This window comes from Dipteris shenzhenensis, chromosome 9 (assembly GCF_047967505.1).
Source record: "Dipteris shenzhenensis isolate YYH24624 ecotype China chromosome 9, Dip_SZ_1.0, whole genome shotgun sequence".
NCBI classification, from domain to species: domain Eukaryota; kingdom Viridiplantae; phylum Streptophyta; class Polypodiopsida; order Gleicheniales; family Dipteridaceae; genus Dipteris; species Dipteris shenzhenensis.
Genome location: NC_141604.1, coordinates 54,884,593 through 54,911,528, shown reverse-complemented (window position 1 = coordinate 54,911,528; position 26,936 = coordinate 54,884,593). Strand labels below are relative to the sequence as shown.

General features: G+C 44.0%; 1 protein-coding gene across 1 annotated transcript in view; it reads right to left on the bottom strand.

Moving 5' to 3' along the window:
* LOC147898855 (uncharacterized) overlaps positions 1-26,510 on the bottom strand; it is a 54,041-nt gene extending 27,531 nt beyond the window's left edge. Inside the window, exons 1-4 of the mRNA XM_087379238.1 lie at positions 25,599-26,510; positions 14,458-14,640; positions 14,151-14,333; positions 13,719-13,832 (exon numbers count right to left, since the gene is read on the bottom strand). Coding sequence (XP_087235364.1) covers positions 13,719-13,832; positions 14,151-14,333; positions 14,458-14,640; positions 25,599-26,510 — 1,392 coding nt within the window. The remainder of the gene's footprint in view (positions 1-13,718; positions 13,833-14,150; positions 14,334-14,457; positions 14,641-25,598) is intronic.
* Between the last annotated feature and the right edge of the window lie 426 nt (positions 26,511-26,936).

The following is a 26,936-nucleotide window of genomic DNA, read 5'->3' as shown; positions in this document are numbered from 1 at the left end:
GGAGCCTCTGAAAAAAGAAATGAAACTCCGAAACAACTTCAGAAAGGAACAACCACCCAGCACAGCCTCGCACAAAAGAGAATGCCTGTTGAGAACAGTTTGGGAAGTCCTTTCCCACCTTTTTCCATGTTCAAAAGGGATGCCATCACAATTCTCAGACAAATCAGCACCAGTGGGTCGCATTGTTAAGACTTCCTCTCGTCCTCCAACATGGGTTCTCTTGAGCTAGGGCTATTAGAACCTACTTCCTTCATTATCCTCTCCCTTAGGTTGCTATGACCTTTTCAGGCCAACAGTTGTGCACTATGATATGTTTTATATTACTTCAATCAAGTTGCAAGAAAGGCTTTCATTTGTATGTATTTACTTAAGTAAAAAGAATTATTATTATTTAAAACAAAAAGAAAGTCGGTTGAGATAATCCAACAAATTCCTCGTTGTGCCACTCACAAGATGTCAGCAGAGACTTTGATGGAGGATGAAGATCACATACTACTCTATTGCAACAACTACGAGCACAATAGGATGAACATTGGCATCCGTGATTTGAAGCCTCTCACTCTCTGCAAATGATTTGAAATGTCTCCAAAGAAATGGGATTTAAAAAACACATAAATTAATCATTGGAAACTCTGGAGTTAGAAAACAGTGTGTGGTTGCGGACTTCACTGATTTCATTCCGATAAGTGGTGCAGCTAGTTATAGCTACAACAAGAGACCATATGGCTTTTCTTTGTCGATGTCTTTGAACTGCATTAATGACCTGCCTGTTATACGGCTGTATATTCGACGCATTTGGCACATCAATCGATCAAACGCATTTGTGGTAGCACAAGGCTGATTTGCTGGTTGCACCTTTCCCAAGGCAGATGCTTTGCTGTACGGTCTATTTGGCACGCATATCGATGATATTGTGCGACTGCTTCACGGTTCCCAAGATCATTGGCTGATCGTATCTTTCCTTTGCCATCCACACTCTCATGCCCAACATCCTCCTGTTCTCTCTCTCTCTCTCATCCTAGTCCCTTTTTCTCTCTATTCCCCTCCTAGCTGCCCATCTCTCCTGCTAGCCTTTGCTATGGGATCTGCTGCCCTCGGGAGCTGAACCCTTCTTCATTTAATTCTCTGGTTCGTGGGCTGAGGGTCACTGTGCACTTCTAGGAGCCTGGAGAGGGGATAGGGGCAAGGGTAGAGCTCGCCCCTCTTCCAAGGACAGCAGGTATGGTCATTCTAGCCCTCTTTTGATTTACATTTTGTCATTTCTGGAAGCTTGTTGTTGCATTTTGTTGTTCGAAGTTTCCCCCTTGGTCATTCAGGCTGTGGACAAACACCCAGTTACAGAGGTGTGCCTAGTGGGGCAGTGTGTGGATTTTCTTCCTGTTTTGAGGTCGCGTGTGGAGTTTGACATCTATGTTGATGTAATGTTGCCCTGAGAGGCTGGACATTGGCTTGTGGGACTGCCAACCCTGTGTAGCAAGCTAGATGCCTTGTGGAATGCCTGGGCAGCTTTGCAGTGGACACAAACAGTGGGAAATGCCTTAGCCTTGCCCTGGCAGATGGGTTCTAGTGTGCACTAGGATTGGATGCAGTTTGAAGCCAGGAATTGGCTTGGACGGTGAATTTTCCAGTGACGGAGAGTGCAAGGGAGTGAACCCTTGTTGTAAAAGCAATTTTCCATTGTCAGAAAAATTAAATAAATACCAAAAGAGGCACCAAAGCATTTGGGGCCAATTTGTGTCTCTTGCATTTGGTTTCTGAGAAGGGGCACTCTAACCTCCCTTTCAGTGTTTTCTAAGTTGTTTCTTAGTGGTGTTTAATTAATGGAAGTGGCTAGAAATGATGCAATGTGGCTGTAAATGGTGTGAATGCTAAGTCAATTAAGGTTTATTGCCCTTTAGATTTCTGAAGGCTGGTTTCAGAGAGCATTATTTCTTCAATGCATTTGGTATTGTACTCCCTCTTCAGCCAGTGGCTTTTTATTTTCGCAGACATCAAGATGCTGCCTCCATCTCTCATGGCTGCTATTGTAAGAGCTTGGCTGAGTTTCAGCAGTTCTTTATGGAGAGTCTCCCCATTTTGTAGGATAAGATCACAAGACGCCACTTTGGTAGAATGATTCTTCACTGGATGAGAGTGGCAAACCTCTTGGTGCCTTGAGATTTATGTAGTGGCCTAGATGGGAGACAGGTACAGCTTCTTCTCTGGGTTACTGGAATGTCTTCAAGAACCTTCTTGAAGATCACAGACTTCAATTTTCAAAAAAGATACTTCTATTAAGTAAGAAAGAAACTCGCTAGAGCAAGCTTTGAGCGGAAATACAACATCATGATAAATAAAACCCCCTCGAGGTGGAAAACAACCAAAGCTGAGGCTGAAAGTGCCACCTCAACCCTGTAGGAGTCTTAGAGAAGAAAGGAGAATCCTTCCATTCCCTGAAGAAAGAAGCCCTCCTAGCTGAGGCTGCACGGGAGTCTCCTCCTTGTATACTCATCCATATGGCCATCAAAGTATGTACGGTGTCTGTCCAGATACTAATCAAAGTGTGCGAGGGATGAACTTGAGTACCCTCCATAGCCTCTGTGCATCTGGCTCTCCAGATATGCCAGGATGCTATGCTCGCTAAAATCTCCCAAGAAGTATCCACAGAGGCATGTACATCTGTAAAAGGAAGGTGTGGTACCACATCCAACGAACGGGACTCAATCTGATGACGTCGAACCAAAATGGCCCGAGAGGAGTCAAGTCTCTCATAGAATACATGAGGCCCTGTAAGAGAAAGCCAAGCCACTGAGCCCCATGTCATAAAGAATGGGGAGTGGGCAAAGTGACTAAAAATCCTGGCTACCCCCATCCAAATCATCCTCGCCTGTCTACAATCCCATCAACAATGCTGAATAGTCTCCGAAGCAGAGAGGCAACGAGGGCAAGTAGGATCGGCTCCGAACTCGGATCTCCAAAGGTTCACTACAATCCCACCATGGATAGAAAGCCAAAAGAAGAGAGTAATCTTTCTACCTCTACTACTGAGCTGAAATCTCTTGGCATTACTGACCGTGTAACAAAAGAAGGGGATGCTCTTCTCTCAATGCCCTGCGTCAATCCATTCCCACTCTCCAGGGTCCCACTGCAAATACCTAATGGGAACTCCCCCGTAGAGCCAAAGCCTCCAAGACCCGATGGAGAGTAGCCGGGGGTCTGGGTCGAGGAACCACTCTGAATCTGATCCCTGCACCAAAAGACCTACAACCCTGATAGGTTGAAAAGCAGACTCAAGTAAGATGTCCTCTGTGGATCTGACCAATCTGCCACCATCCTCCACAGTAAAAACTAAAGCATCCTCCTGTGCATCTCGAAAGGCCAAAACCTGAAGCGGAACACCGCCTCTCGTAAAAGTATCTACCCAAGTGGAGCAAGTGAGTGGCATATTTTCTGTGTCTACCCACTCCTCTGGAAGGGCTGCCTCAATCTGCAAGATCCTCCCTGCACTCACTCTGAGATGTCCTGTCAACTGAGACTTGGTCTCCTCTGGAAGCTTGCGGAAAGCTTTCCAAGGCCCCAAAGATGATGGAGGTCCCCTCTCCCACCTGGACCACTGCATGTAGAGTGAGGCACCAAGTGGTCTACCATGATCATCTAAAATATTATCATTCCACATGATGGGTTGCCTATCAATCTCTTCAAGAGAGGAAAGAGGAATCCTCCGAAGAGTGCTCCTGAAACTGGCCCATGCTTTCAGAATGGCGACCATGAGAGGGGACGAAGTTGATCTAAGGTGTGTTGTGGTGGAGATCCACCTAATACTACTCATCCAGTCTCCTCTTGAAGAAGGTGTGCACCTCTGTATGTTGCGAATAAGAAAGGCCTTCCACGGTTCTTGCCGTGGCATAAGTCCCCGCACCACCATCTTGCATAGTAAAGCAGGCACTGTAAATCTGGATCAATAATATTGAGACCCCCTTCCTGTGTAGGGAGGATGAGGGTCTCCCAAGCCACCTTGGCTAAGGTATCTGCTGTGCCATCAAGCCCACTCCAAAGAAAATTTCTGATCGGTCTCCTGAGCTGAGTGATGTAGTCCCTAGAATAGCACCAGCAAGAACAAACAAACTAGACCGTGGCCAAGAGGACCTGGTTGACCACCACAACTCTAGAGGCAAGATCCAGCTTGGCTGAGCTCCAAAAAAGGAGCTTTCTCCTTATGCTCTCCAACACGGGAGCAAACTGCTGCGTGGAAGAAATATCCAAGCCGACCTGGCAGCCCAAATACCTAACAGACTTCAATTGACTAATCAGCTCATAAAAATTGGTAGGAGGATTGCTCAAATAGATGCAACTATTGGAGGTGCATAGTGGAGAGGGAGAGAGAGAGAGGGTAGGCTAGGGAGAGAGATAATGATACTCAAAGAGAGACATAATGAAATGGAAATAAAATAGCAAGAGCAATGAACAAAATGAAAGTACTCACATGTAGACCAAAGAGCTTGTAGGCTTGATACTTGATTGATTTGACTCTAGACAAGTACAACTCTTATATAGAGCACACACTTTTTTGTGAGAAGAAATCTTTTATTTCTATAGAATAATTACATTCATAGCTGCTTCAAAAACGAAGTAGCTACTACTCAAGAAAAGATCTCAGTATAGGCTGTATACACATCCTGATCAATCAAACGACTCTGAAAACAATCGTAGAATGATTGTTGCAGAGATCGTTTGTAAAAAAGAAAGGATGAAAATAGTGGATCACCAAAGACTCTATGATTTCTATCCATCCATAAAGTCCATAGGGTCCAATATCGCACCCATACAAAAAATAAATCAAAACCCTGTCTCTGGGGATGAAATCCAAACAACCAGAAAAATCTGCCAAAAGTAACAGTAGGAAATCGCTGTCGAAGCCTCTGTCTGATGAGAGCAATGAGATCAGAAGTATTTGGACAGGACCAAAAGATGTGGAGCACTGATTCAGTAGAGTGCGAGCATCTGTGACAAACAACTGAAGCAATATGTCTGTGTGCGAGTAACTATCCAGATGGAAAAATGCCAAGGAGAACTCGCCATAGGAAAAGCTGTTGTCGAAGAGGGACTTTGTAATGCCAAAGGAGACGCAGCCTTTTTCTCCACCACTTCATTGGACGATCCATATGCCAAACAGTATTTGCTCTGTTGGAAATCCAAGGTGGAGGTAATAACACTCTATACAATGATGACACTGTGATATGTGAAAGCTTCAAAGGACAGACATATGAGGAAGGAGAGCGTAAAATCCAATCCTCAAGCCGATGCTGAATTTCTAAATGAGGTACCGGCAAGTACGGTTGGAGCATTGCTGAAATTTTATGCCATAAAGGACGATAATGAGCTCCCAAGCCATATTTGCGAGCAGCCAAAGAAAAAGATAGAATTGTGCCATCATCCTGAAGTACATCCGCCACAGATGAAATGCCTTTGAAGGAGAGAAAATAAGAACGTCGGGGTTCTTGTATGGCCAAAGGTGGGTGGAATACTTTAGACCAAAAGAGATTCTCTACCCTCAAAGAGTTGCCCGAGAGAGAGTCCCTGCCTTTCCATTCCAAGTGGGATAGAATGTGTTTCCAATCAAGAAGCAGAGAAGAGACAAAAGGGCATCTTTCATCTGCCACATGATTTGATGGCATCTGACAGTTCCCTCTCAGTAAAGGGTTCCTCCAATTCCAAAGCTTGAGTAGGGGAAATGATTGGAGAAACATTTTGCAACAGTAAATTTTGTGCAAGCAAAACCTGTTGCGAGGGAGGAGCTGCAGAGCCAAATTGCTTAGAGAAGTGATGCACACAAACAGAGGCAAGCTATGACCGTGAAGTAGTCCATGATCCATCAGGCATAAGCACTCTGCAAATTTCTGTTTTGATTCTCCTCTGATGCAAACTCTTGAAAATTTCATGTGGTTTGCTCATGCATGGACAGCGAACGATGATGACTGAGTTCAGTGAGGTCTTGACAAGTAGACTTGGCCTGAGCAATGGTTTCCCTCAGAGTCTTCATGTAAGACTTGCCATAAGCTCTAATCACCATTTGCATTTTAGAAATAAAAGAAGCCCAGGCATCATCAGCATGAAGATGGCTGCTAGATGAAAGACAATGAGCTGCTTCAGTAACCATTGCCTTAAATTCAGCATGTTGCAAATAACTGTTGTTGATGATTAGGTGTCGCCTTTGTGGCAATCTATCATCTGGCATCTTATGAAAAGATAACCGCAGCCATAGTGGTGCATGGTCTGAATGCACAAAGGCATAGTCAATCCACATTTTGCATGCGAAATCCCCATTTTGTTGGGGAGCAACACTATACCAACGATCCAGTTGTGCCTTATAAGCGGAAAGAGCATTATGTTGAAAAGTGTAGCCCGGTGACAAAGGCTGCAATTCCTTCCAAAGGTCAACTAGATCCAAATGCAAAAGTAGTTGAGACCAGGCATGCCTTTCAGGAGATAACATATGATCGTGGCTGGAAGTGTTGTCTCCCTGTTGTGGAGCATTATTGAAATCCCCACATATGTAGGCATGAGATCTCCACGGGTATTGTTGCATAGCATCCCAAATTACAGTTCTGTCTCGAGATGACTGAAGTGCATAAACTGAAGCAAATTCAAACACCTCTCCTCTAATAATGCATTGGAGAACAAGCCATTTGCCTTTGTTGTCATTTAATGCAATGACTGGTTGAAGCTCATGTTTGATCAGAAGGACAACCCCTGAGAAAGAGTGCTCCCCAGCATAAAAAATGTCATACCCACAGTAGTGTCCTGTCTTGCCTGCATAAATATGTTGGTTGTGCTCTTGTAATGCCACTATGTCAGGCTGAAATCTGTTGATGTACAGCCACACAGATTTCCATTTCCTACTGTCACACATGCCCTGGACATTGAGTATAAAACAGGTGATGTGAGCAGTCATATATACAGATATTTATAGTAATGTAACAACTATGTACAGCAGCAAAATGTATGAGGTCAGCCTTGCATTTCTATCTCAGGGTCGAGGCCTCGCCCCTGAGAAGATGTAGTCGCCTGAGAAGTAGACAGCAAAGGAGCAACCTCTTCTTCAGGGAAGAGTGTTCTGCTGGCTGTTACTGCAGCCCATGTAATCCCAATTCTTATATAGAGCACACACACACACACATATGGACACCAATGCATATGGGATAGCTGTTGGAATATGAAGCCAAAGTGAGTCTAAAATGAGTGTTCTAGGTGGTCTTTGTGTGTTTTATAGTCTAGTGAGTCCAAGACATGCCACGTGTCATATTGGGAGGTATCCCATATACACTATGGCTTTCTTTTTTTTTTGGCAAAAAGAAACTTCTATTAAGTATTAAAGAAAACCGTTAGAGCAAGCTCCATACGGGATACAACATGCAATGCATGAAAAGCTCAAGAGCCAAAAAGAAACGACTGGGGCTGATAGTGCCATCTCAATCCAGTACAAACCTCTGAGAAAAAGGGAGAACCCCTCCAAACTCGAAGAAATATAGTCCTCTTAGAAGAGCCTGCCCATGAAGGGCCCTGCATGCTAGCCCATATGGCTATCAAAGTGTGAACCATGTCACTCCAAATACCCGTGAACACCTGTGATGGGTGTATCTGGGTGCCATCCAAGGCCTCTATACATCTGGCTCTACAAATGTGCCAAGAGGAAATGCTAGCCAAAATCTCCCAAGAGGTGTCCACTGAAGCATGAGAAGCTCTGAAAGGAGTAAGTGATACATCTTGAAGAGAGTAGGGCTCTGTCACCTGCACGTGGACCGAGAGTGCCCAAGATGAAGGCTCACCCTCATAACACCTGGGGGCCAGTAAGGGATAACCATGCGACCGAGCCCCAAGTCATGAAGAAAGGGGAAGTATGAAAAATGCTGAGCATTCGAGCAACCCCTTTCCAAATAGTCCTCGCCTGACTGCAATCCCAAAGGCAATGTCGCACTGACTCCTCTACAGAATGACAGCAAGGGCAAGTGGGATCAGCCCCAAATCGTGATCTCCACAGGTTCACTAGAATCCCTCCATGAATAGAAAGCCAAAAGAAAAGAGTGATCTTTCTATTTCTGAGGGATTTCCAGAGCCTCCTCCAAAAATTCCTACACAAATCTGCGGTGATGAAACTGTTGTCCCAATGGAGGGCTCTGGAAGGAATCCAACCCCTACTGGTCAGCTGAAATCACCTGGCATTACCAACTGTGAAATAAAAGAAGGGAATCCCCCTCTCTCGATACCCATGATCTATCCACTCCCACTCTCCTAGGTCCCATTGCAAGCACCTGATAGGTGCACCTCCATATAACCACAATCTCCAGGATCCCAGGGCCAAGAGCAAAGGGTCAGGGTCTAAGTACCACTGCAAGCCCGCTCCATGGTCCACAAAACCAGCAATCCTGATAGGTTGAAAGGCAACCTCTAGAAGAATATCATCCGTGGATCTAGAGAGTATACCTCCATCCCCAACGTCAAAGATCAGTGCATCTTCCTCGAGACCTCAAAGAGCGATCACCTGTAGAGGAACTGCTGTCCTCGAAAAAGCTCCAATCCAAGTGATGGAAGTAATAGGCATCTAAACTGTCCATTCCACCGGGATGGCTGCATCTATCTGTTGAATCCTGCATGCTACCCCTCTGAGGTGACTCACAGACTGTAGTCTCTGATCCTCAGGTAGCCTGATAAATGCCTTCCAAGTGCCTATTGTGTAGGCGAGGCCTCTCTCCCATCTAGACCACTGCATGTAATGGGAAGTGCCCAGTGATCTGCCATGCTCATCAAGTATACTATCGTTCCAAATGATCGGCTGCCTATCAATCTCTTCAAGGGTAGAGGACGGAACCCTTTGAAGAGTGTTCTTGAAGCTCCCCCAAGCTTTCAAGACGGCAGTCATGAGAGGAGAGGCACGACGTCTGAGAGGGGCGGAAGTAAAAATCCAGCAAAGACTGTCCGCCCAATCATCTCCCAAGGCAGGTGCGCAAGCCTAAATGCGTCTAAAAACGAAATCCTTCCAAGGTTCCTACCCAGGCATGACCACCTTACAAAGCAATGCCCTGCACTCCAAGTCTGGGTCGATGATATTAAGGCCCCCTTCACATGTAGGGAGAATAATGGTCTCCCAGGCCACCCTCGCTGCAACATCTGCCGTGCCATCAAGTCCACTCCATAAAAAATTACTGACTGGTCTAATGAGCTGAGTGATGCAGGCCCCAGCAAGAACACACAAACCAAGCGGTGGCCAAAAGAACCTGGTTCACTACCACAACTCTAGATGCAAGGTCGAGTTTGGCTGAGCTCCAAAAAATGAGCTTTTTCCTTATACTCTCCAGTACTGGGGCAAACTGTTGTGCCGGAGAGATGCCCAATCCTACTTGGCATCCCAAATACCTGACAGGAACACCCCTCTGAATCCAGGAAAAGCCAATGTCAACTCCCCAACCTAGAGTGTCCTCATCACTGATCCAAAAGCCAAAGGATTTATGCCGGTTAATGTGTGCCCCTGCAGCTGAGCAAAAGATATCCAAGGCTGTCCGGAAAGAATTAAGTGACTGCGAAGAGGCCTCAATAAAAATAGCAGTGTCATCAGCCAACTCACAATCAAGAAGCTCCTGCTCCCGCTGCTGTCTCAAGGGCAATCACAGCCCATAAAGATCAGCCTGAGATCTAAGGAAGATACTCATAGCTTCTACCACAAAAAGAAAGAGGAAGGGGGCTAAAGGGCATCCCTAACGAACTGACCTGGACTCCTCTTGGGTTCTATCTCAATGCACCATCCAGCATATAATTTTGCATACTTCAAGCCGTTCATTCTTCTTGATACAAACTTGCACGTGTCAGTGGACACTTGCTAGGAGATCGTAGCAAGTCTGGCATGTTTGAAGATCTAGTTGCATAGAGGCTAATTCCTGGCACTCTAGTCCATCCATCTCATACTTGTGCCAAAATTTGGACATATATTGTACACAGTCTGATGGCTTTTTGGTCCAGGATATGTTCTTCTAGGCTTGCCTCAACCAAGAGGACGACTTTTTGTAGAGAGTGGAGAGGTTGTCCTTTCATTTCTGAGACTAACACAAGCTGACACGGCATTTCCAGTCACAATCCTACTTCTTATCTAAGATTCTCTGAGTGGTATTTTACTAATTTTTTTGCTTTGCATGATGTATTTCTGCCTTGAGTTTCTTCTCTCGCATGTTTCTTTCATGCTTAATAGAAGTCTGTTTCACTCCAAAAAAAAACCATGACAGGATTATGAGATATTAAAAATGGATTGTCCACACAAAACAATTCACAATTTTTGAATCATACACATAGGGCCATATTCCATAAATTTCCCAGCCTGTGCACACAAGACCAGCTCGCAATTTAAAACTTTTACATAGGACCTTAGCAAGCTTACCAAAACACCAAACTCCAAACAGACAACAAACATATGCACTATTTTGCTTATCAATCCTCTTACAATGAGAAAGTACACTAAACACCAGCCAAGCTACTGTACACTTATGCTAAAGTACCTATAGCAATTATTACACACTGCAAGCAAACCTAACTAGAAAGCACTTCACAGTCAAAACGATCATCAAAGTCACTTGAATCATCGCTCCCAAATCCTCAAAATTATGATCTTCAGTGCCGTCTACTGCCAGCAATACAACTGCAAACGCTTGCTCCACAAATGTTCAAGCAAATGTAGCACCACTCTTGCATGGCTTGTACTTTTCTTATGGGGATGTTGCGACCATCAAATTTCCCCAAGGTTGAAGAAAAGCTCCTACTTGCTCCAAAATCCTCCATCTCCATGATGAACCCTAGCTTCGGACCGCATATTTCTCAGATTTACTGCCTAATAAATCAGGCACTATATTCTCCTTCCCCACTTGTATTCAATGTCATAATATTTAATTTTGTACAATGGAAACCCACCTTCTCTGTTTGGGAGATAAGTTGGACTGAGATAAAGAGTTCTATGATAAATCTAAGCCTTAAAATGACTTCCATATATGTAGTGATGCCATTTCCTGATAACATGCAATATGGGTAGTATTTCCTAGTGATAAATGTGGTAGGTCAGCTAGTTGTCATCCTGCTTCTGGCTCTCATAGGCTATTACACCATAGTTTTGTTTTAGCACTGCTTCTACCACTAGCATCAGCTTCAATGGTAAATGGTTGAGAGAATCTGAACACACAATGATGGGAGCGGAAGTCAAAGCATCCTTCAGGTGTTGGAAACTCTTCTCTACAGTGGCCATAATTAAAAAAAGCCGCCTCCTTGAGCTTATCATCGAGGGATACTACTATTTTTGCAAGTGTTTAGCGAATCTCCTATAGAAGGATGCTAGCCCGAACGAGGATAGTCCAAAGAATTAGAATGCTTGGTTTGGCTAACCATTGAGGGGTGAGAATGTGCTTGGGGTAGGTATTTGAAGAGGGCTGAAATCCCCATGGGAAAAGGCATACAAACTAGATGTCCGAAAGTGTTAAAGGGAGCTCCATGTTCAAGATTGCATCTCTCTAGGAGGTGGGCATGCACTTTATCATCTATTACAGAAATCTACAAGGATTGGATCCATCGGATTCAAGAGGAATAACTATGAGGTCCAACAGCTGTAGCTTTATTTCAGGACCTGGAAGACCCCAACTACCTTGATCATCCACACTATGAGCTAAGTATATGAACTGCAAGATCTGCATTCATCACCATTGGCTGGTCACACAAGATTATTCAAGTCCTATGAGGGAGTGAAGCAGAGTTTTTATTGGAAGGGTCTTTGGAAATGATGTGCACAATTATGTGCGGTGCTGTAAGCCATGCCAGCAGAACAGAGAATTAAGCCTCAGCCCAGCTGCTTTGCTCGAACCTTTACCTATTCCATAAGGTAAATAGACTCACATATCCATGAACTTTATCACAGGTCTACTTGTAACTCCTACAGGCTTAAAAAAAATTCATGTTGTGGTTGATTAGCTCACAAAGGCTGCACACTTCATACGCAACACAACCCAATATTCAATCTCCATAAATTGGAAAGCAATCATGGAAAATGTCTTCAAATTATTTGGGCTGCCACAAGAGATTGTGAGTGACCGTGATGCTGAATTCATGGGGCATTTTTGATAGGAATCATTTATGTCTATGGGCACACTTCGCATAGCTAGTACTGTTGATCATCCTCAAACTAATGGCTAAACAGAAAGGGTAAATAGATGGCTGAAAGAATACCTCAGACATTTTTATTTTGACACTCAGACAACATGGGACAAGTGGTTTCCTCTAGCTGAACTCTGCTATAATAATACTACACATACCTCCATTGGGATGAGCCCATTTGAAGCTATGTATGGCTGCAAAGTTCATGTGCCTTCCACAATTGTTGATAGTACAATGGCCAACCAACAAGCAAAGGATGATATGAACCACATAACTGCTTTACCACAGCAATGTAAGGATATTATGATTAAGGCCCAAGCCCGTATGAAACTATACTTTGACGAGGGGGATTATGTGTTTCTCAGGCTCCACAAGACCAGATATGCTTCTTTGAATGGAAACAATGATACTAAGCTTACGCATGATATTATGGCCCATCCAAAATTTTAAGTAGGTGAAGTGGCTAACCAATTGGAACTGCCCCCATCTTCCAGAATTTACAATGTATACCATGTTTTAATTTTTAAGTACTTGGGTCCTTCTGAACAAGCACTTGAGGAATTACGTCCCATGGATGAGGAGGGACAGATTCAGTACATTCCAGCAAGAATCATTGGTTTCAAGAACCATGTACTCGGGAATAAACCCTATGTGGAATACTACATCAAATGGAGAGGCCTTCCAGATGACGAATCCTCCTGAAGCCCTGGAGCAGTGCCCATATCTACTCAGCTGATGCAGTAATTGGAGAGGCTTTGGGCATCATCATTGCTGCATGGATATGATCCAATATACAACTCTTCTCACTGTTTCCTTTATTGATCAGGCTTGACTCAATTTGAGGACCAATTCTCTTTGAGGGAATTTAAATAAGGAATTCTCTCCTTGTGCAGCCCCTCACAAACTACTGTGTAAATCCAGCCCTAACTTATCTCTTCTCCAACTCTAAGAGGTACCTCCCTGTTACTTCAGAATCTCAACTCTTAAACTTTACTAACGAATGAAACTGCTGCTATAACTTAGACCTCATGATAGGGAAGGATTCTCTGCTAAATCCAATTATTTCTACTCTACTGTTTGGAGTCATCTAGTCTAAGGCTATCTGTTGATCCAGAATTAGTTATAAAATTTTAGAGATAGAGCTAGTTCTGTTTCAGGATTGAACACTTTCCTTTGTTTCATGCAATCTAGATCTCGGGTAGTCTCCTGCAGTATTTATCATTTTATGCATCGTAAAAGCTCATAGTGCATGCTTGCTATTCTGACATGATACGGAGGGAGTTTGATACACATTACAAGAGGCAAATACCATCCTGATGAGGTCATATCAACCATCTAGGAAATATTCATAAAGTTTCTAAGAAAATATGAGCAGCATATCAAATTGAGCTCTGCATTTCGCTTAGTCATATCAAGAAATCACATCTTCCCTATAGCATATTCCATTTTCCTGTACATGTGTGTTCCTTTGAGTCTCTTTCACTATTGGCATATGGAACCAACGATTTACTCTTGAGCATCAGAAAAAAACTTTGTGAATGGGGGTAAATGATCAAACAAACCAAATCAGCATAGACATCGTGAAGCCTAGTGGCAGAGTCTTTCAGAGCCTTTGAGAGAGACCGCTTTAAATGATTCCTCTGTGTTGTGACTTCCTTAAGAGCAGTCTCCGCATTCTGAAACATTGCAACAAGTGTCAGCTTATAGTTTCAAAGAAAAAAAAGATGAATAACTATCCTTGTTACCTCAATATCTGAACCTATACATTGGTATCAATGCTGTTCAAACTGTCTTAAACCCTTCCCTCAAACGATTTTTAAATGTTTCCCTTGAGATCGTTTAACCGTGCTTGCTGGGGCAATCAGTTATACACAAGCTTTGGATCCTATTCATTAGGTGAATGTTCAGAGTCTCAAGATGAATGACAAGATGCCCTCAACTTTTGAAAGCGTCCACTCATAATCAAATCCTCTAATCGTTTCACATAAAGAGACCTGCTGCAAGAATTTTGCTGCATTCACAGCTTCCTTTAAAGCCACTGACTCTGCTTTTATAGATGCAACCAATGCTCCCAAATTCTGACGAAGAAAAGCAGAATCCAAACTTCTGTTCACTTTTGTCATTAGCTCCATCTTTGTAAATCTTTCTTTATATCGCAACAGCTCTTCATCCTTTTCCTGGATTAAATAACATGTACAACATTGACACTGTTACAACTTAAAAAACAACTGTCATGTTGGGAACACAATTGGAAGTAAAATCATAATAAATTTTGGAAGCTAGACTTCAAAAGATCAGCACCTTTATTCGATTTTCAAGATCAAGAATGCTCTGACTTTGCCTTGTTTTCTCAATGCAGAGTTCTTCCTGTCCTCCTGATTCCTTTCTTATATGCACATCCTGATCTTTAAGGTTGACATTAGATTGATTTTGCTCATTGTAAGGGAAGCTTTCCATTCTTTGTTGCCCTTCTTTGATCTCTTTCTGAAAAACAAACTCTTTTCAATTTCAAGAGTAAAATCGGATGAGAAAGAACAGTTCTTTATTGGATCAAAAGTAAAAGGTTCATGATTAAATAGTTTTCCTATGATTGTGAAACACAAGTATCACACACGATTTGTAGCTCAAAGTCAGAGATTCCAACCAGATATCATAGTCTGCAGACAAAGCAGAGAGAGAACGCATTTCTAAGGTCAACTTGTCCAAATTATCCTCTCCACATATGCTTGTTTGTGTGCAAGCATTTTTCATTGATGCTCCATGTACCCGCTCATGTGTGGCCTTCACAGTCCATCACCTTCACATAGACTTACCCTTCTCAATAGCTTTAGATGAAAAGATAAGCTGCCTGGATTAGGAACAAATATGTAGGATGAAGGGGCACTACACCAGAAAATCACATTCTATGAAATATAACTCAACAGGACCTGAATTGACTTGTGTCTGTAAAAATCCATACTTATGGATAAAAGCTTATAGACTTACTGACATACAGTGGAATCACATCCTTGCTTTTCATGCAGAAAAGGAAACCTTGCCAAAGTGGGCTCAGCAGTAAGGGTGTCAAGTTCTGTCAACACGGTTTTTTTTTTGAACCCCTTCTAAAGTGATTGTGCCCAAAAAAAGTCTATTATCTACAATCCATAAAAAGAGCTTTCGTATGCCAAGGAAAAAATAACAAGGAGTGTAAAGAGTAGAAGGTGTATACAAACAACCTGAGTAAGTATTCATTCGAATGGGAGAGGCATGTAAATGTGATTACACCTTCCCACTCTTGGGCCTCCTCATTATCCTCAAATTGGTACAGCCACTAGGGTGACTGGACTTCCCATTAGTTATTAAATGCTTGTTTTATCATAGTGTATACGGAAGTACTGAAACCAGCCTTCGCAGATTAAAGGGTGGTGAGATCCACTTTAACTAAAGCATACACAGTAAATAGCCAAACAATTAATCACCACAAACTTAAACACAGGGAGCTAGAGTGCTCCTACTCAGAAACAAGGACACCGATTGGCCCCAAACACTGGCGCCCCTTGCAGTATTTCTTTATTATTTATATGAAGCCAAGCAGCTGATTATAAGGTCTCCTGAAAGCTGCACCACCGGCAAACCCCTGCCCACAGACTTCCAATATCCTACACACCTTGCAATCCCTGCTCAACCTTATATGGCGAATAGGCATCCAATTACTAGGCAACCCTACAATTTCCCTGCCAACCAAGTGTGCAATAGAACCCCAAAGGCATCAACTGACTGTGCGCTTCCTGCACCTGCACAACCCAGTGCCCAACCAGCCAGACACGGCTGAACAACTGCAGAAAAGCCCCAGACTGCCAAACTCTAGTGCAATCAATCCACCAAGCGTTTCCAAACAAATCACCTTTATCTGTAGCCCTCCTGGCCACTGCCCAACAGCAAAAATCAACCCAAAAGGAATCAATCTCAAACGCAATCACCAACCAGCAACCAGTCCGGGAACAGCAAAAGCTAGCCTTCCTCTGCCCAAAAATCACAAAAATCAGGTCACATGGGCTGGAAAACCATAGATCCTGCAAAGAATAGTTGATTCTGCCCTAGCACAGACCAAAGACAGCTAGAAAGAGACACCCAAGCCTGGAAAGCTCCAAAACCAACAGCAACAGCCCAAAAGCAACCAAAAACTGGTCGAAATCCCTGTAGAAGCTCCTGCTCAGCTCCAAAACAGCCCACAACAACTGCAGCAGCCTCTATGTAGCCTGGAAGCAGCAAAAACGAACTGATTTGGAGGCTCTTGGCACAAAAACGAGTTTCATTTTTGAGCTTCTGGCAACAGCCCACAAACTGCCCTGGTAGTCAAAAAATAGCAAGGCGATGCAATAGAATAGCCTTGGAGCAATTTCCCAGCCTGTGACTTGCCTCTCCCTGTTCTTTTGTGGTTCAGTAAACAGCTCTCAAAGCAAATTTCGACTTTTCTTCTTGCTTTTTTGGCCTCCTACATGCCAAAAAGGTGTCTTGTGCTGATTTTTGAGTCTCGTGCCCAAAATAGCAATTTTTAATTGCACCACTCTTTTGGCCCCCTGTTGCACACGTTGGTCCAAGGAATTAATTGCCTAGTAACTGGGCGTACATTCACCACTCCACTCCCGGAAGAAAAATATCCTCCCTATAGAAGCTGCCCGGGAAGACCCTTGCATACTCACCCAAATAGCCATCAAAGTGTCTATAGTATCTGTCCAAGTACTAGCCAATGTGTGTGAAGTGTGGATTTGATGAATTCAAACAAAACACTTGCATTTCATAAGAGTAATCAACTACATCTCGGATGGAATTCACGACTTCACCATTGAGTAGATATAGGACACTTGAGAGGATAGGATGGAGCAAGTGTCGCCATGAAACATCATAGCCACGAAACGGATGATCATCACGGCAAGAACCCAACAAGAGCAACCAAGGTTAGTTCTCAGATTATGCCATGACCAAAGCAAAGGTCATGGCTTACGAGAGGGCTTCCTCTCTGACTCCATGCAAAGCGCCATTTGGCGGATCTGTCCACCAACCAACCTCGACTCAACCCAGACACTAATTCACAGTTTGCCCCCAAACCCCCCCTCAAACTGCGAATGGTTTTTTCAAAACCGGTTGTGTACTGCCAACAAATTACAACGTCCAAAACAAAGAACCTTGCTTGCAAGTCGACAAGAATTCAAACAGCTACCAAATAATGCTGCACAAATTCAAGTGAGTTTTTGAAAGGCATAATGTCCTAAGAAAATCCTTTGTGCATCTAGACCTCCAAATTTGTCAAGCTGAAATGCTTGCTCGAATCACCCAAAAAGTATCCATCAAAGCATGTACAGGTCTATAAGGAAAGTGTGGCATATCATCCAAAGAGCATGACTCAACTAAATGTTGTCGAACCGAAAGAACCCAAGAAGAGTCATGCCTCTCATCAACAACCCACAGCTACGAAAGAGAGCACCAAGCCACCGAACCCCAAGTCATGAGGAATGGGGAAGGAACAAAAATGCTTAAAAGACTAGCAATCCCCTTCTAGATAAACCTTGCATGTCTAAATCCCACTCTTCAACATAAAGGCGACGAGGGCAAGTAGGTGCTACCTTGAACCTGGACCTCCACTAGTTCACTACAAGCCTCCGTGACTAGAAAGCCAAAAGAAAAGAGTGATTTTTCTTATCTTGAGGGATTTTTAGTCTCTTCAAAAAGGTTTTAGCAAGTCAGTAAAAATCTAAAATTCTCCCAATGAGAGTTCTGGTTGGCTTCCAGCCCTTAAGGCTGAGCTAAAATCTCCAAGCATTACTAACCGTGTAGCGAATGCATCAATCCACTCCCACGCCTGATCCCACTGCAAGTACTTTTTGGGGACACCACCATAGAGCCAAACCCTCCATGTACCCAAGGAAATGTAATCCGAGTTAGGGTCAAAAAACATCGCTCCACATGACCCAAGACCCTGACAAGCTCACAAGCGATGTCCGCAAGGATATTATCATCCCTAAACTTGGACAACATACCCCTAGAGTGGACATCAAAACCAAGACATGCCCATCTGAACCTTGTCTTAGTCCTATGACCTAAAGTGTGACACCAGACCTCGTAAAAGCCCCAAACCAAGTAGAGCAATGGTGAGGCTTGTCATATGTAACCACCCAATCCAACGGTATAGCTGCATCAATCATGCTCGATTCCCCTTTCTCTTCCTCTCAAGTGACTTACTATAACTGAAATCTACGATTATCCGGAAGGTTTTTGAAATCCTTATAAGAACCCACATAAGAAGTGGTACACCTCACCTATCTAGACCACTACATATAACAAGAAGTACCAAGAGATCTGCCACGATCATCAAGTATGTTGTCTTTCCACATGACAGATTGCCTTTCAAAATCTTCCAAAGAAGAGGGGAGGGCTGTCCGAAGATTACTCCTAAAGCTGCCCCAAGCTTTCAGGATGGCAACCATAAGAGGGGAGGAAGGAACCCTGATATGAGCTAAAGTAAAAATCCAACTACAACTATCCATCCAATTGAGCATCCCGCTTTATAGAGAGCGTATTGGATAAATATAGCCAACTGGGCCTTTGCTAGTGTTCAAGTCCTCTAGTCCCACATTAGCATGCTTCCTAAATCCCAAGGCCTCCAAACCCTGCTCGATTAAGTCCACTAATATGAGGATTAGCTTGTTCAGGTTCATGTGGAACATATGTCAAATTCTCAACTTTCACAAGTTCTTAAGGTGAGACGAGATTGTCTCCAACCCAGCACCTTTTCAATCTACTGGCATGAAAGACTGTATGAACTTTTACATTGGAGGCAATACTCGTTTATATGTAACCTCATCTCATGATGATTAGCGAAACTCATAATGAGAGTGGTTCCTAATTGTTAAATACTTCCTACCAGAAGTGCCAAAGAACCTTGGATCTCTGTCACTGGAAATATCACAAGGTAGCCCATACAACCTAGACAATTGCTCAACAAATAGATGAGCTAGTTCAGTAACCCTTGCAATTGTCTTGTGGGTTCAAACCTAGCTATCTTAGTCAATCTATCCACCACAACCCAAATGGCATCACTCCCTCACTAGGTTGGTGGTAATTCCACAATAAGGTCCTTGAAAATACTCTTGAGTATCTCTGCTGAAGACTGTAACCTGCCCTCGTCGACTACTGGAAAAAGGGAAGAGGACGATCGCCTGCCACCGGAGCAGGCCATGCCCACTCACCTGGGTCCCAGTCAAGCTCCGCAAGAGGTCGACCCTGAAAAATCCAAAGTCTCCATCTAGTATCCTCTGCAATGGTCAACCTGGAAGGATCTGTGGCCCATTCCTTACCCAGGCAACCAATGACCCTGACTCTCTGCCCAACGAGCTCCTGTCGATCCAGGGGCTGAGTGGGATACAATCTGTAAGAGGAGTCCGTCTCAAAATAAATAAACGGTGCCGGTCCTAAACGAACTCCAATGCATAGCCCAGCCTCACTAAAACAACTTGACCAAGTAGAGATGGGATGGACATAGGCTGGATCTGTAAGTATATCCCTCCACTCCTGAGGAATAGCTCTCATGATCAGTAATCTAGTGGAAGCAATCTGTCCAAGTGGCCCGTGTCTATCTCTGATCACCTCCTCTGACATCTCCACACCTCCCCTGAACCAATCTCTGACTGTCACAACCCCCTGAGCATGCCATCTGGCCAAGGGAGTCCTAAGTTCTGTACCAGGGGAAGATCCCTGATACCGAACCAGGGGGTTATGATAAAGCGGCTGTCGGGCAATTTCCTCTCTGGAGGAGGGAACTGCTCTCATGAGGTGCTGTCGAAAATGATCCCATATCTGAATAAGCCTTTTCACAAGTGGTGAGGAAGGCTGAGAATGCTGGTCCATCAGGAAGATCCAACTGACTCTACCTGCCCACTGGCCTGCTGCTCTGGGGGTGCACTGGTGAATACCATGCAGTAGGAACTGCTTCCACAGCTGATCTCCTGGAATCAAACCTCTAACAAGAAGTTTGACTAAACGGGCTCTGCTCTGCATCTCCGGATCAAGAACCCCAAGTCCTCCCTGCGAGGAGGGTAAAGTGATAGTATCCCATGAAACTCTGGCCCTAGTGTCCTCAGAACCATCACCACCACTCCAATGAAAGTTCCGAAGCGATCTCCTCACCTGACGGATCGAGTCAGCATGAAAGCACCAACATGACGCAACGTACCACATAGTCGCTAGTAGAACCTGGTTGAGTATCCGCGCTCTTCCGGCCAAAGAAAGTCTAGCCATACTCCAATAGGCTAGCTTTCTCCGGATACTCTCAAGAACTGGGGCAAACTGTTGCATCGGGGACACCTCCATGCCAACCTGGAAGCCTAGATATCTCGTGGAGGTGCCTCTAGGAATCCATACAAAGCCTCTGTCTCCTCCCCATGCTGGGGTATCCTGCTGAGCTCCAGTCCAGATGCCTTCCCACGCATAGAGGAGCAAGGTACTTTGTGACCTTTATAGATGACTTCTCCAAGTTCACATGGCTTTTTCTCATGAAGAAAAAATCTAAGGTGTTCTATTGGTTTCAGGAGTTTAAAGCTACGGCTGAGAACCAAACCAATTCTAGATTTGGAATACTCACCTCAAATAGAGAGGGAGAGTACATGTCACATGCATTCCAGGGATTTTTGAAGCAGCATGGGATGAAACATCACTTGACATGCCCTTACACACCACAACATAATCCACTCTCTGAGAGGAAGAATCGTACTCTCATGGAGATGACGAGATACATGCTGAAATTCAAGAGAGTCTCAAAGGCTTTTTGGGGAGAAGCAGTTGTGACAGCCACTTACATTCAGAACAGATGGCCTACCAAAGCTTTGGTTAATGTGACTCCATTTGAGGCTTTGTATGGATTTAAGCCAAAGGTTAGTCATTTCAGAGTTTTTGGCTCAGTGGCATATGCTTTGGTTCCAGATGCACATCGCTTTATGTCACAACTTTGACATGACAGATTTTGGCCTATTGCATTATTGTCTTGGCATTGAGTTTTGGCAGACCCATGATGGGATTTCTATGTCACAGACAAAGTATTCGAAGGGGTTGTTGCAGAAACTTAAAATGGAGAACTGTAAGCCTGTGGCTACTCCATTGGAAAAGGGACTCAAGCTGAATAAGCATGATGCTGCTGAAAAGTTTGATGGCACTTTGTACAGGCAGTTGGCTGGCAGTTTGATATATCTATGCTCCACACGACCTGATATTGCCTACTCCACAGGGCTTTTGAGCCAGTTCATGCATTGTCCCACAATCACATATTGGAATGCAGCAAAGAGGGTTCTCAGATATATCCATGGCACTCTCTCTCTTGGCTTGCATTATGCTTCAGATTGTGATCTTGAGCTGAGTGGTTTCACCGACTCAGATTGGTCAAGGGACATTGACGACAGACGGTCCACTACTGGCTATTGCTTCTCATTGGGTTCAGCCTGTATCTCATGGCTTAGTAAGAAGCAAGAGCGAGTCTCTCTTTCCTCCAGTGAAGCAGAGTACAAAGCTGCAAATTCAGCCACTACGGAGTTAATGTGGTTAACGAAGCTTTTGCATGACTTGCATCATGCACAAGATGGCGAAGCAAACTCTATCTTATGTGACAACCAGAGTTGCATTGCCATAGCCAACAATCCTGTCTTTCATGCTCGCATGAAACACATTGAAAATCATTATCATTATGTACGGGATTATATTTCTTATGGCTTCACTAATCTCATCTATTGTCCATCTGAGGACAATGTGGCGGATATCTTCACCAAAGCCCTGTCAGCAGATCTTTTCCTACGACATCGACATGGCTTGGGGATCAGAGACATTCTCACAATGTCAAGGGGGGTTGTGAAGTGATTCACAATGACATTGTTTTCATGTACTCCCATAGATTGCATATCCATTTGGATGAATTTGTGCAACCATGGTACTTAAGGTACTATAGGGTACACGTGAGACGTTTCCAGGGTACTTTCAGCCATATCTTTGAGGGGGGATTTGTAAGACATTACAAAGATATGGTGTTGTAGGCATAAAGTCAACCCTATGGTTGACCAGTAGTACTTGGGTACTATATATACCAAGTATTTGTATTGTTTCATTTGAACATTTCTATTGGAGCTTTCTTGTGTGTGCACTCTTGCTCACTTGTGTTCACAACCTGTCTTCACTTTGTTCCTACAGGTGCCCCTGGGGGACGTGAGGCACCGGAGGCAAGACGCACCGAAGGGGCACTCCATGGAGGAGAAGTACTCTGTTTTGGAGGAGTAGTACCACCACCCTTCCTAGGTCAGAGAGCAGGCGCAGGAGCTATCCCACCTCCATTGTCTAGGTCGAAGGGGAGTTGTTGTACCAGGGTCTAGAAGGCTTTTTGGACCTTTTCTTCTTCCTAGGGCAATCCCTAGCGAAATGCCCAAGGGTCCTACAGATCATGCACTGGTCCAGTCTGCATGTAACCTCCACTCTCTCCCGAAAGAAACATCCATCTGGGCACTAGAGCAAGATATGATCATATGAAATGTTAGGGTCCTCCGTAAGGATCCTAACTCTAGGGACCCCGTCAGACTTGGTTGCCTCTGCAACTGTGTCAAAGTCAAACCAGGGAGGGGGGAAGATCTCAATGACCATACAGAAGTGCTCCCCAATCACATGACAAAGGCGATGGTAGACCTGGGGGAGCCCGGGAAACCTGATGAAGAGCAAAAACGCCTCCTTATCCTCCTCCACAAGGTCTCAACCTAGAGAGAAGGCACCAAAGAAAATCTTCATGTTTCCCAGGTATAGAAAACGGGCTTGGAGCACGGTGCTCGCTGCCTCTAGAAAGTCAAAAACAACCTGAAAAAAACCTCGTCCCAAAAGGCGAACATCTTTAAATTGAGGGGTGAGGTTTGGGGGAAGCGCCGCAAGCATCCAGTCTCTAGCTTGTGACCTAGAACGGGTGGCGCGTCGAGGCAACTTCCGCGTCATAAGCACCAGGCAAAGGTTTTGTTAAGCAACTCAAGTGAGGCGAACCGCCTAAGGCCTCATTATCCATATTAGAGGTCCAAATAGGGAGAAATGGTAGGAAGAACCTTCGTCCCCTGGAAGGGTGAGACCCATAGATGCGTGCAATCGAAGTGGTCAAGCATTCAAGCTCTACATCCTTCTTGAGCTACTGCAACTCGTCTTTTGAAAATGTGAGAGTTTTCACGGCTGCTGGAGGCGGAGAAGGATTGGATGAGGGAGGATCCATCGTCAATTGAGGTGAGAGGGCCGACTCGAACAAAAGAAAGCTCCGTCCGTTCTAGAAAAGCAGCAGCCATGTGAGGGTCATAGCCCTAGAACAAGCATTTGAAGGGGCCACTCATTGCCCTCCTATTCCAACGCACTCACAACAGCAGTACACCCCTCAATTCTCAAGCAACCAACACCACAAACCTGCTCTAATTCATTTGCAATCAATTGTATACAATGATCAATCCCCCTCTTGTTGGTTCAACACCCCTTTGTGGTTCATGTATAGAACTCTACTGCAAATTGTTTCTAACACCATACTTCATCAATTGAAACGATTCCTACCCCAGAACACTTCAGCAACTTGCAGTAACACATAGACTATCAGAACACATACCTGGCACCATTCAGACTGCATACCTTGCATGGATTCAACTATGTTGAGGGCTGCTTTGATACCAACTGTTGCATCCCCACTAGGATCTATCCCTGAACACAGTCCAAACACAATCAACAAAAGATAATAAAGATCAACAGGCAACTCACCCACCACCAAGCGCGTGGGCTAGAATTCACACTCCCACAAGGCTATGCACATAGCTCAAGCGTCCCATATCATTGGAACCTTCAGCACTATCTCGTGATCTGCCATGTAGAAGGCAGGAATCGAGGCTCAACATCTAGAGCAAACCATCAAGTGATCTGTGCACACTAACACACGCCTTGACAATCTTATATAGAAGAGAATCCCAAGAGTCTTGGATAAATATAGCCAACTAGACTTTTGCTAATGTTCCTCTAGTCCCACATTAGCTTGCTTCGCTTAATCCCAGGCCCCCCTAACCCTACTAGATTAAGTCCATCTGAGGACTAGCATCAAGTACATAATAATGTGTTAATGTGGAGCTCTTGTGGTTGGATTGGAGAAACTAAGCAAGGGAGGGAGCCTCCTCATGGCAGCATATGGGAAATGCAGCCACAAAGTCCTCATCCAATTCCATGGAATCTCACTCAACCTCAACTCCTTGCCAAGGGCCTTGTATACCTCTATTTGTGCTCTTTTTTCTTTGCAAAATTGGCTAGCCTTTTTAAGCTGGCTATTTCTATGAATTTAGGTCCAAAGATCCTTTGGATTTGGGTGGAGGGTGGCATAAAGCAACCCTTACAAAGAGGTCTAAAGATCACCTTAAAGTGAGGCAGACTCTCCTTGGTGACAGTGTGCAAGGCTTTACCTAGGCACTCTCCCACTCCTCCGATGTGGGATGCTGAGACAAAGACTGGTTGTAGAAAGTGTCTTTGCTCATGGGTCCATGACTACCATCTAGGCCCATTTGGCCCTCACATGTTCCCATTAGACCACTCTCCAAGGATATCCCAAGGATAGTGGCCCCCAAACATACGAGGGAGGCTTGGAAATCCTCGAAAACCTTGGAAAGGTAAAGATTCTCCAAGGCACAGGTAGATTCAAGGTCAAATTTAGACTTAGAGCTGTATTGGATGCCAAAAGAAGAATTGACATTAGAGGTGCAAAGACAACATTGACATTGAAGGACACAAAGACATGGTAACATGAGATGTTCCGAAGTCATGCCAGCTTCAAAAGATGGAAGTCCATGCCATTTGGTATCTTCTTTTGGTGCGATGCTTCCTACAATGGACCTTTCCATTAAAGCCCTCTCATGGGCTTTCTATATGCACCCCTATACCAACACCTAGGCCTAGGCACAAACCTACGCCTACTCTTTAAACATTAATGGAAGTACTGTCTAAGCCCTCATGGTTCCAGCACTTAACTGGAATGCATATCCATGATTCCAGTATTATGGTTGGCATGACTCGCATTATGATGTTCATGTACGATGTAGTATGCACGTTAGGCTTTAGCAATTCGGTGAAGAAACTACAACAGTGAGAGAACTAGCAGGAAGCCATGTTGTTTGATCCTGCCTTTTGCATTTTGCCAGCCTTTTAATTGTTATACATCATATATTCATACGACCAACCTAAACTGTTTTCACAACCCCTTTCTGTTTTGTCACTGATGGAAATAAAATTTTACATATTTCCGTATCATGAAAATTCTAGCTTCTACGATTTACCGACTTTAGAAAATTAGATAACAGTACATGCTTAATTGCCTTCTTTAGCACTGGCAGTCTCAGACAACACTAGTGAGTTAGTACTGGTCTAGGTTGTGAATATCTCACCCTGTTAGAATCCTCTTTCTTGTGATTGGGATTTTTCAGATGGCAATGATCTTTAAACTGAGGTAGCGTAAATGTATCTTGGTTCATCTGCTTGCCCTGATTGTCATATTGCTTCATGTTGCGATGATCCACTTTAAGCAGTGTCTCCCTTGTAGTTTCTGTAGCATACGTACTGTCCTCTCTAATATTGTGCACCTGGTTGCAAATTTGTGAAGCGTGAGACTCAAGGACCCCAAGACGAGTCTCAAAGGCATTAAGACGATCCAGTTGTTCATCTGTAATAAGATCGACTTGGGGATTTGAACAGACTTTCTTCTTCTTATAAAATCCAAAAAGACCATGATCAACTTGCGGAGAAAGGGCACTGGTATTCTTTTCTGGAGACAAAGTTTCCATGCCTGTACATGCTGGGACATCTTGAAGCTTTACGTCAGTGAAATTTGACCATTGGAGTGGGTTTTGTGGCTCAATACAGCCCAATCTACTACATGGCAAGGGCTTTGGCGGGAGCACGAAGTGAAACCGATCCTTTTTGGTCTGAGATGTATATTGAGAGGTTAAGCCCAGATACTGCAGATTGAAATCTTCTGACGGATTCGTACCCTTTTCCTGTGATTGATAGGAATTCTGTCGACGCCGATAGGGCAAGCTTGTCAATTGTGGCTGCAAGGCACGATTGAAAGTTGTACAGACACAATCTTGTACAGGCAGGATAGGGTAACTGCAATCAATGTTTTTCAGCTGAGACTGAGACTGCAATTGGCTAACAAAATTTTCCTCCTGTTTCTGAGAGTGTTGAGTACACTCCCATGGCTGTGGTAAATGTAGATCATGCAAATGATTCTTAGGGCACAGGAAATCCCAGGGCCTACTAGAAAAGCACATTTGCTGCTCTGCATCTGACTTTTGCATCTTGCAAGGGAGATGAGAAGAACAATAAGAATTAACTTTTTCCATGAACGTTTTGTTGTATCCATTACGAAGAAGAAGTCTCCCATCTAGTGCTTGGATTTGTGGAAGGATGGATAGCATTGTCAAAGAATAGGTAGCTTCCTTGCAGACAGGATTTGATTGTCTCCCACGAGACAGCAGTATCTCCTTCAAGGATGAACACCCTGAAAAAAACCAGAGTTCTGACAATGAATGAATTTTGTTGTCGCGCAAGTCCAAGTACTGAAGAGTATATCTGCACAACATAGGACCACATCCATCAATCAAAGGTGTCCTGGCATTCGACATTTAATACAATCAGAATGAATTCTTGTGAATTTTTGAGACATTTCTAATTGATCGCTCTTTGACTCGTTAAAGACCCTTAAAAGTCAGAATAATGCACCT